We start from the raw sequence: 11565 nt of genomic DNA, 5'->3' as shown, positions 1-11565 counted from the left end.
GGTGGGGGGGTGGGGGGGGGGGGGTGGGACTCTCTCTCTTTTAATTTGCAATTATGTCCATTGTAAACCTGAAGGTAGGCGCTCATCGATATTTCTGGCAGCGGCTACAACGCCCTAGACATCGGAGTCCTATGGAGGCTTCTCTGGGACGCTGCGAGTTCTGTCCCCCGCACTTCTACCGCCCGCGGGGTTGGCAGTGGGGGCAAGGGGTTGTGGCGGCGGGCCAGGCAGCTTTTCTGGTTTCCCCACAAACAAGAAGAGGCGAGAGTTCACTCGCTCAGCCCTTTGCGAGAGGGCCTGGTACTTTCGTTCCAAAGCTCTCGTTTCCTCGGGGAACAGAATTGCGTCACGCAGTAGGTGCGTTGTCTTTAGTCTTCCCCCCGTTCCCTCTGGGGGACCGGAAGGGGTTAAAGCCCAGGCTCCCGCGTCGCGAGAGAAGGTGAGGCAGGAAGGTCTGGGGGGCGGGGCGGGGGCCGGGGGGCGCGGGCTCGGACGGGGCGCTGCAGAGGTGTGGATGGACCGGGTGGCGTCCTTCCTCCAGGAGCGGCCTCGTTAGCAGGAAGGGGCGAGCGGGAAGTTCCTCGGACCCGACCGCAGCCGGGGAAGGGCTCGCCTGGCCGGAGGAGAGACTGGAGGTTAGGCTCTGGATGCATTTCCACGCGTCTAGAGTGGATTTTGCAGCGGAGAGCGACGGTAGCGCGATGAAGTTGTGAGCGTCTCCTTCGAAAAGTGCACGTCCTCCGCCGCCGCCGGGAGACGAACCACACACACGCTTCGGTATGGAAATGAGCGTTGGAAGATCCCGGGGTGCGAGACCCAGTTTGGCCATATTGTGTGTGTGTGTGTGTGTGTGTGTGTGTGTGTGTGTGTTTTCACACGCCCTGCTCCTTCCCTATCTGTAATGAATGGCTTCTGTTTAAGTCCAAGAGGTGAAAAGAAAGTCCGCCGTCTCCTCCAGGCATCGCTGGCCCGTGGAGAACTGACTCAGACCCCGGTTCAGGATCCTGGCAGGTGGGAGGAGGTCCTGTTGCAATGACTGAGTTCCCATGGTTTATGTAAAGAAGCACGTAGAGGAGAAGCAAAAACAAAACAAAACGAACAAAACCGGAACGAAGGCAGCCGGCAGTGACCCACCTTAGAGCTCTTAGGGCTTTGCTTTCAAAGCTGGGACACCTCGTAGGGGACGGCTGATTTCTGAGGACCTAAGGAATTCTTGCAAGGCCGCGCATCAAGAGGAAACCACCGAGTGTAAGGCAGAGCGCATTTCCTCCTTTTAGATTTTTTAAAAAAATATTTTTTATTCATGGGAGACACACAGAGAGAGGCAGAGACACAGGCAGAGGGAGAAGCAGGCTCCATGCAGGGAGCCCGACGTGGGACTCGATCCCGGGTCGTCCAGGGTCACGCCCTGAGCCCGAGGCAGGCGCTGAACCTCTGAGCCACCTGGGGATCCCGCATTTCTTGCTTTTACTGTCAACTTGTTTGAGAAGTCGCTAGATTGCTGCAAAGTGAAAAAGAGCGGGAGGGTTCGGAAGACCCATCACCGACACATGCACACCGAAGACTGGGTTTAGTCTTGTGTCATTCATTCATTCATTCATTCATTCATTCATTCATTCATTCATTCATTCATACCTCTTACGATTACTCAGGCCAAGAGGTTTCCGAATTCTCCGCAGTGTTGGGAACATCTCAGAGCCAAGAGGTTGTAATGTGTCATTTATTGCCTTTGCAGTGATAGCCTTCATACCAAGAGTATACCTCTCGGAGAAATAAACAGTCTTTGAACCAAAGGAAAGAAAGTATCCTTTTTTTTTCCCTCCCCAATTGAATTTTTTGTTTTTAAATTTAAGTATAGTTGACCCACAATGTTACACGAGTTTCAGGTGTAAAACATAGTGATTCAATCTCTCTGTAGGAAATCCTGTGCTCACGCCAAGTGTAGCCAACTTCCGACACCGCCCTGCAACCTATCACAAATCATTGCCTTTTATCCTGATGACTTACTCCACCTTTGGAAGCCTGTGTTCCTCACTCCTCTTCCCTTTGGCAACCATCAGTTTGTGCTTTGTATTTATAGAGATCCGTTTTGTTTGCTTATTCATTTGTGTGTGTGTTTTGTTTTTTGGATTCCACTTAGGGGTGACATCACATGGTATTTGTCTTTCTCAATTTGACTTACTTCACATAGTGTAACAACCTGTTCCGTCCATCCATATTGTCCCAAATGGAACCGTGTTATCGTTAGGAAGCATCCATTTCAATAATAGTATTTATCTTCAGCCCCCCAGGGAAATCTTTGAGACAAAGTGTTCTTTTTATTTTTATTTATTTTCTTAAAGATTTTTATTTATTCATTAGAGACACACAGAGAGAGAGGCAGAGAAACAGGCAGAGGGAGAAGCAGGCTCCATGCAGGGAGCTGGACGTGGGACTCGATCCCAGGACTCCAGGATCATGGCCTGGGCTGAAGGCAGGCGCTAAACCGCTGAGCCTCCAAGGCTGCCCCTCAAAGTGTTCTTTGTAAAAACTTACTCATGCACTTATTTATCAGGGAGGAAGGTTTGTTTCTCTTTCTGAGTTACAGATTAATTCTGGATTAAATGATATCTTTGGTCTTAAGTCATGGAAAGATGGAGAAAAAAAAATAAAGAGTGAGACAGAAATAGTTTCTCCCGGAGGGGATTGTAGTCAAGGATGTACTTTAAATGCTGATAATCAGTCCCTCACTGAGTTCCAATCAAACCAGCAGATTAGGGGCAGCCTGGGTGGCTCAGCGGTTGAGCGTCTGCCTTTGGCCCAGGGCCTGATCTAGGAGACCCGGGATCGAGTCCCACATAGGGCTCCCTCGCCTGCTTCTCCCTCTGCCTGTGTCTCTGCCTCTCTCTCTGTGTCTTTTATGAATAAAAAAAACAAAACAAAAAACTAGCAGATTAAATGGCCTGGCAGAAGGAATCCAAATCACTTGCATATAATGATGACCACATACAGCTACTCTGTACAAGATGTTCTCCACAAACTTTGTGTCCTTTTGTGAGAATGCCCTTGAGCCCAACTTTAAGTAGGCAGCCCTAAATCAAAGCTTAATCCTGGTGTCTCAAAGTTCTCACTGGCCTATCCAGGCAAAGTCAGATGTTCTTCTCTTCCTGTCTGCTAGCTCCCACTCTATGTTTACCTGAATTGGAACTCGGTCAGAGGCAACCTGTTTTTTGTAGTCCTGGCTGCTAAACTGATTTTTATGGTGAAGGGTTCTGTAGAAGTATATACCTGCCTTCCTCATTATTTTGGGTCAAGGATAGACTCCTGATAAGTGGCCACAAATATTTAGAAACTTAAAGTAGTGGATTTTAAAGGGTTGGAAAAGACAAACTACATCTTCACTGTAAGAGGTTGGTAAGAGCTTCACCGTCCCACAAATTTTAAGCAAGTTTGTTCGAATTATGAAACTGCACAAATTAAAAAGCGCCACTGTTTTTTATCTGTATGACCATAGTTATACCATACCACAATTATTATTTTATAAAATATTGCTAGCTCCTCATTTTAAAGTAATGTGAGCTGATTCATTAATCAGACCTATTTTTGTAAAACAGAATGATTAGGTAATTTGATTTTAGTATACCTCCTTCCTGGCAACAAGAGAGTTATATTGGATTTTACCCTCTTCTCTAGTTTTTGTTTCTAAGGATGTTTATTCAAATTGCAAAAACTAACAACTTGTTTTAGATGATAATTACTCTAAATTATTTTGCATGTAATTTGTGGGGGTTTTTGGTGGGGGGAGGTTTTACTTGTGCATGAAAGGAGCAGATTTTTCTCATTTTGCTAATAGTTGGTTGTCATTTAGTTATCTCATCAAAGTATAATAGATGATTTTATTTCTACTGATCAATTTGTTTTAAATACTTGACTATTGGGGGGGCCTGGGGGGCTCAGTTGGTTAAGCAGCTGCCTTCAGTCAGGTTATAATCCCTGGGTCCTGGGATTGAGCCCCATATCGGGTTCCCTTCTAAGCAGGGAGTCTGTCTCTCCCTCTCCATCTCCTTATCAGTCCCTTTGCTTGTGCTCTCTCTCTGTCAAATGAATAAGTGAAATCTTAAAAAAAAATTAAATAAGTGAATACTTGCCTGTTTAAGTATCATTGAGACCATTAAAAAATATAGATGGACTGATTATTTTTTCCTAGCAAACTCATTTTTAATTTCTAATAGGAAAAGTTTATTGAATTTACTACTCAATTGTGTTCTCAACACTGAATGGTGCAAAATAACAAACCTTCACTCTGTATTCTTTGTTTTTATTATTCTCAGAGATAATCATTCTTGATTATTTTAATTGATTTTAGTTATATTGATATACTTTATCATAATCCAGAATGGTGAACTGAATTCCTTGATAATTAGAAACTTTTACCTGACCCATCTAGTAAATGTCTTTCAAGTTTATGTTTCAATATAGATATAGCGAAAGGGATATTATTGGAGGGTACGAAATAATGTTTTCAAATAAAATTAGTTTTTAATCCATAAAAGTGACATATTTGTGAAAGTAAAACACAAAAGATGTTCATTACTTTTACTTTTTTTTCTTTCTAGTTATTATTATTCAGTATGTTTCCACTGACTGAGGAAAACAAGCATGTGGCCCAGTTGTTGCTCAGTACTGGTACCTGTCCAAGATGTATTTTCAGATTCTGTGGTGTGGATTTTCATGCACCTTACAAACTTCCCTACAAGGTATTTTCATTTTGTTTCTAAAGAAAGTTTCTGTATTCTAAAATGAATACCTGTACATTTGAGGGCAAGTATCTATCCATAACTCATCATTAAACTTTTAAAAACTATAATAAAATAATTACTGATAATGGTAAATTTGGAATTTCCTTTTAGTACCGTAAAACTGTAAGCTCCTTCTTAAGTGATTATATCTAACATTTAATGTAGTGGGATCTTTGTGGTGTAAATCCCGAGTGTATTTAATGTTTGTATATACCTCTCCTAAAGAGTACACAGATAATCACAAAATAGTACTTCTAGCCAGTTGTTAATAAGATGTGACAGGAAGAGGAGGACAGTCCTGAGATCTTTTATTAAGTGGAAGCATTGTGGATTTGGCTGCCTTTTTTCTTTTTCTTTTCTGTATTATTACCATTTGTACTTACAAATAGGTATTTGCAACCCTCCAAAAGTAAATGCTTATCATAATCATTATTTACTGTTATTAATAATAGCAAAAATAATATAGAGGGTTCTTTGACATTTATGGCAATATACAGAGAGCTTTGACTATTTAACAGAATACTTTCACAAAAAATATATAACATATTCCTATAGTGACATTCTTTTTAGAAGCAGTAATTATATATAAGTAAATATATATACCTATATAAATAGTATGTGCACACACACGTACACTCAGTTTCTTACAATTTTTAAAAATTGCTCAGGAGTTAGCAATAACCATCATTTTCCCTATGTATTAGTTTCTATTATTTTGGAAATAATATCTAGTGTTCATATAACATTATATGTCAAGCTCTCATCTAATCCTAATAATAACCTATTAGGTAAGTACATACTATGATTGTCTCTATTTTCAGATGAAGAAACTGAGGCACAGAGAGGTTAAACAACCTGCCCAAAGTTACACAGCTATTAAGTGAGCAAGCTAGGATATGAACTGTCTGAATCCAAAGCCTAGAATTTGGAGCTAGAAGACATGGATTTGAATCCCAGTTCCAGCTTCAGTTTTCTCCTCTCTAAATGGGAATGATGATAACATCCACCTCACAAGATTTTAAGGGACAATATCTAATAAAGTATGTGAAAACACTTTGAAAACGGTACATATGCTATGACGATTAATATATATGTGTATATTCATTTATACACATTATGACTATGAAGTAATAAGACTGGTTTTGTATAACTCTCCTTAGACATTTTGCAGACACATTATATTATTCTATGCATTTGTTTTAATATTTAAAATATGTTTTAAGATTTTAAATATTATATAAAGAGACTTAGTGTTACCAGCATTTATTTGTATCATTTTATGTAAATAAACATGAAAATATTTGAAGACAATTTTTTTCTTGTAAATGTACTTAAATTTTCATCTTTTGTAGTCCTATAACTGTATGTACACATACATATACATGTACTATGTTATACTGCCATTATAGAACTTAGGTAATAAATATATTTGTGTGGGTCAAATATACCTATATGTGTATGTATATATTAGTATTTCTGTTAAAGATGAAATAGAGCTACTATCCTAATAAAATGAATTAAATTTGTTCGAGTGAAAGATTTTTTTCTTTAGAGTCAGTAAATTGTAATCTGAGTAAATTCCAGAAGGATATCTATTCAACAACTGAATAATAAAATCTGTATAATTTAGATAAAACAGAGAATAAGTTCTCTGAGTATTTAGATGGGTAGAATCTCTGAAATATGAGAATGGTTTCAAAAGAATTCAACTTTTAACATTTTAGTACAAACGGTAACAGAAATGGGGCAAACCAGAATGTAGCAAAGGGCTTCTTCCAATTAATGCATATAAATGGTTTTGGAAATTAATGGTGCCAAATTTCAGCATTACTGACATCTGTTTACCTTTGTTTAGTAACTTGTCTTGAAATTACATTTACTTAATAGATGTATAATCTCTAATTTTTCAGATTTCATGTTGAATAAATGTACAATGTTTTGTGATTGTGAAATTATTAAGCAACCTAGCAAGGGTGGAAATTCAGTTTGTATTTCTATTTGTTAATAAATAGAATTGAAGGAGGTTTTTTTTTTTTTTTTTTGAAGGAGGTTTTTTTGATTGTTTTTGTTTTGTTTTGTTTGTTTACTAAAATTAGCAAGTGAATGACCTTCACAAACCAAATTACAGGCATACTTCAGAGATATTGTGGGTTTGGTTCCAGACCACTATAATAAAGTGATTATCACAATGAAGTGAGTCAAACTAATTTTTTGGTTTCCCAGTGCATATGAAACTTATGTTTATAATATACTATAGTCTATTGTGTAATAGAATTATGTTTAAAAAATGTACATACTTAATTAAAAAATAACTTATTGCTAAAAAATGCCATTATCTGAGCTTTCAGCAAGTCATGATCCTTGATCACAGATCACTATCACAAGTATAATAATGAAAACATTTGAAATATTGCGAGAATTACTAAAATGTGACACAGAGACAGAAATGCTGTTGGAAAAATGGTGATGATAGACTTGTTTGATACTTGTTTGATACTTGTTTGATACACAAACCTGTCATTTCTAAAGATGCAATATCTGCAAAGTGCAATAAACTCAAGCAGAGTAAATAGAGTAATGCATGTAACAGATTTGTTAATGGCACCTTCTGCCTCACTTTCAGGACTTTAGCTTCACTAAGATATAAAACTCTTTTGGAAAAATATTCACACATGTAGGAGTTAGGTAATTCTCTTTTGAATTACCCAGAAAGCCAGTGCTGGCTAATAAAATTTATCAATTGCTCCAAAATTGCTAAAAATCAACATTGTGTAAATCTGCACTATATCATAATTTCACTTCTGTTTTCATCTTAACCTTTAGGGCATTGTCAAAGGGTTATTACTTTTTTCAAATTAACTTTCCAGGAGTTGCTCAATGAACTACAGAAATTTCTGGAAACTGAAAAAGATGAATTAATTTTGGAAGTTCCAAACCCACCTCCCAAGAAAATTCGACTACAAGAACTAGAAGATGGGATTGATAGGATTGATAATCTGAGTCAGAATGGAGAGGCAAAGGTCTCCAATATTGAAGATGGTCACATTGCTTCCAAGAATTCAAATTTAAATGTGTGCAATGTATGTCTAGGAATTCTTCAAGAATTTTGTGAAAAAGAATTCATTAAAAAGGTAAATAATCTTTTTCATTATATGTGCAATTATGTAAAATTTTTAGTCTTAAAGCTTAGAAGTCTTGAATCTAAAGTAACAATACTATTCATTTCAACATGCTTTACACCAATGCATCATTAAAACATTTCTTAATTCAAAAAAAAACAACAGGCCTACTATTCTCAAATTGCTTCTTTATTAACAAGAAAACTGAAAATTAATGTAGTAGGTGTCCATGTATTTCAGTCATGAGCGCTACTCAACTGAAGAACAATATAATGGTTTTTCCCTCTGCTGTTTAACATAGCTAAGGAGTTAGAGAAAAGCTCTTGGTCATACTTAGTGTCTTGAAAAGACAAGTGTTACAGTCTTGTGGAAGGTACATGATTGAATGTGGGATTGCCTTTTGTTTCTAGCTGACAGGAATGCTAAATTTGGCTTTATTTTGTTAAAAATATTTTTTAAATTATGAGGTGATCTAATAGAAAACTATTTTGACATTCAACAGATTGTTCTGCAAGTGAGTCTTGGCTGTGTTGGCATCTCGTGATAACAGTCTTCTGGATCATAGTTAGCAAATATTTGATTTTGGGATGTTTATGAGAATTCTCAAAGGTGAAAGTTTAAAAGTGTAGTGGATCTCCTGGACCAAAAACTCATGTTATGAAGATTAGTGTAAAATTTTCAGCAATTCCTGAGAATTTATATAATACTGTCTTATGTAATTAAAAAATGCTTTTATGTAATACTTTTTTAGGTGTGCCAAAAAGTTGAGGCCTCTGGGTTTGAGTTTACCAACTTGGTATTTTCAGTCTCCTTCCCACCACAGCTATCTGTAAGAGAGGTAAGACCATTTAAATGCATGAAACTATATGTGAAATGCATACTAGAAATATCTTAGAAAAATGGAGATGTAAAAATACTCCTTATCATATTATATTCTTCATTTTTTGTGTACTTATTGAATGATTGATGATTGAAAGCATGGCATTATAGCTGCTTAATAATGTTGAATGAATGGATGAGAAAAGGAATTATTAAGTTAGTTTATCATAGGACTGGTGGGTTTTTTTGTCTGTGTGTTTTTGTTTTAGTTTTAGTTTTTAATATTATATCAGCAGGACTGACAATATCACATGGTCAGTCTTCTGTAGAAGTTAAATAAAAGCATAGTGCCTTTGAGCATGAAAAACAACCCAAAGGCCAGGAGTCTTCTAAAGGAATTGAAAGGTAGAGATTTCAGAGAATTTCTCTTGTTTTCACCATGTAAAGTGACTGGTTTAAGTCACTTTTTGAAGACTTAGTAAAGAAAACAGTGTTCCTTATGCCATTGAAAGGATTGTCTTTTTTTTTTTCTTTTTTTCTTTTAGGTCCTCATTCTATAGTATATATTCATTAAGCTTTAGATCTGGATGAGGCATGTTGGTTAGAGAAAGAGATTTGTAGGGGTGCCTGGATGCCTCAGTCATTAGGGTGTGAGAAAGAGATTTGAGGAGAACTTCAGAGATGTTTTGGGGTAGATACATGCATATTATAATGGTCTCGGGGTAGGGTTATTTCAGTAATGCCGAACCTACTTATTTTCTGGAGTAAAATATAGAAAGGGGGTACCTCTTTTAGTCAACAGGAAAAGGGAGAGAAGTAGCCTCATGTTTATTTTAACTTTTTTCCTTTGTTAAGTGATAAAAATAATAGTAGTCATTACTATGACATTCTTGTGCGTCGAAAATGACATGAAAATGTAAAATTATCTTACAGGGAAAATGACCTTTCTAATTTCAAATTACAACAATGAGTTCTAAATATATCCATTTATATATGTAAGGTGTCTTTTCCCTAAGAATCTGAAGACTTATCAGAACATTATATCTCATACCGGCGAATCCCTGGGTGGCTCAGTGGTTTAGCGCCTGCCTTTGGCCCAGGGCGCGATCCCTGGAGTCCCGGGATTCGAATCCCGTGTCGGGCTCCTGGCATGGAGCCTGCTTCTCTCTCCTCCTGTGTCTCTGCCTCTCTCTCTCTCTCTCTCTCTCTGTCTATCATAAATAAATAAATCTTAAAAAAAAAAAAAGAACATTATATCTCATACCATCACTTTCTTTGGGTGAGCAAAATATGTTGGAGCAAATAATAGGTTTTTTAGCCTCCAAAAAGCTGAAGATTGACTTAAGACCTGATGAAGCTGGATGAATGAAAGTGAAGAGCTGGGAAGTGAAAAAGAGTAGAATAATTTTAAGTAGTACCTCTGTCAATAACAAGATGACTGAACAAATAAAGGGGATGATGATGATGTACAGAGGTTTATAAACACATGAAGTCAGTTCCTAGTCAGTCATCAAAGCATTTCTCATGAATAGGTCATTTTCAGGATCCAATTTTGGTAGCAAGAAACAGACTTCTGAAAGCTGTGACTCATTAAAAGTTGCAGTGTTTGAGTAACAAAAATAGAAATAAGCATATTTTCTAAGTGTGGTTATATATCTTACCACCAAACTCTTCCTTTTAGACTTTATATATATATATATATATATTTTTTTTTTTTTTAAAGATTTTATTTATTTATTCATGACAGACACAGAGAGGCAGAGACATAGGCAGAGGGAGAAGCAGGCTCCCTGCAGGAAGCCCGATGTGGAACTCGATCCCAGGACTCCGGGATCATGACCTGAGCTGAAGGCAGACACTCAACCACTGAGCCACTCAGGTGCCCCTGGAACCCAGATTTCTTTAGCAAATTGTGTTTATGGCTCACTTTGTGATTTTTTTTCATTATTATATTTTGTACAATGCATCTGTGTGTATTTTCCTAGGAACTGTCTGATCTGGTTAGGACAATTTTAGATTGAATACTGCTAGAGAGGAGACAAACAAGCAGATTAACTGATATATCCCTGTTAGACATCAAGTAAGACATAGCAGAATAAATGGAGACTCAGAAAAGACAACATTATGCAATCTAGGTAGGTGTAATACTTAGAGGCTCCAAAGTCTTTATAACAGTATACAAAATTTGAATGATAAAATAGAGATTTATCGGGGATCCCTGGGTGGCTCAGCGGTTTGGCGCCTGCCTTCAGTCCAGGGTGTGATCCTGGAGTCCCGGGATCGAGTCCTGCATCGGGCTTCCATGCTTCCTGCATGGAGCCTGCTTCTCCTCTGTCTGTGTCTCTGTGCCTCTCTCTCTCTCTCTCTCTCTCTCTCTCTCTCTGTGTGAGTGTGTGTGTGTGTGTGTGTGTGTCTCATGAATAAATAAATAAAATCTTAAAAAAAAATAGAGATTTATCATGACCATCTTGATGACTTTCTTGATTTCGGCTCCCCACTTGAATGTAACAGTGGAAGGATGTCTTTTTAATTAGAGTCAGATTTGATAAAAGGAGAGAGAGAATAGTATGATATGGCAAGAAATTATATACCTGCACTGAGATCTGAGATCCTGTGAGTGAAAGGATGCTGAACACCATCTAGAAGAGAATAAAAAAGAGAAAAATGGGATAGATACAGAAATGGTAATGTGTTGTATGACCTTTAGCCAAGGGAAAAGGTGATGAGTTGCAGATATAAGATAATCATAAAGGTTAGTGTTTACAGTAGTATGAGGGACTCCCATTATCTAGGACACTTGATGGAAATCGCATTGGTTAAAAGCACATTGACAGCTTTTGAATTGGAAT

The 11565-nt window shown here is 37.6% G+C and overlaps 1 protein-coding gene across 10 annotated transcripts in view; it reads left to right on the top strand.

The window, feature by feature from the left end:
• Positions 1 to 11565, top strand: part of PUS10 (pseudouridine synthase 10) — a 74447-nt gene that overhangs the window by 590 nt on the left and 62292 nt on the right. The window contains exons 1-6 of one of the 10 annotated variants that reach the window (XM_038551348.1): positions 63 to 439; positions 542 to 777; positions 959 to 1248; positions 4596 to 4736; positions 7646 to 7909; positions 8649 to 8735. In XM_038551348.1, coding sequence (XP_038407276.1) covers positions 4611 to 4736; positions 7646 to 7909; positions 8649 to 8735 — 477 coding nt within the window. In that variant the 5' untranslated portion in view covers positions 63 to 439; positions 542 to 777; positions 959 to 1248; positions 4596 to 4610. Of the gene's footprint in view, positions 1 to 59; positions 440 to 541; positions 778 to 921; positions 1249 to 4595; positions 4737 to 7645; positions 7910 to 8648; positions 8736 to 11565 lie in introns of those variants that run through there. The other 9 variants (XM_038551345.1, XR_005366100.1, XM_038551347.1 and 6 more) reach the window with 9 other exon arrangements.

Source organism: Canis lupus, chromosome 10, assembly GCF_011100685.1.
Source record: "Canis lupus familiaris isolate Mischka breed German Shepherd chromosome 10, alternate assembly UU_Cfam_GSD_1.0, whole genome shotgun sequence".
NCBI classification, from domain to species: domain Eukaryota; kingdom Metazoa; phylum Chordata; class Mammalia; order Carnivora; family Canidae; genus Canis; species Canis lupus.
The sequence above is the reverse complement of the archived record's forward strand: the minus strand, read 5'-3'. Positions and strand labels throughout refer to the sequence as shown.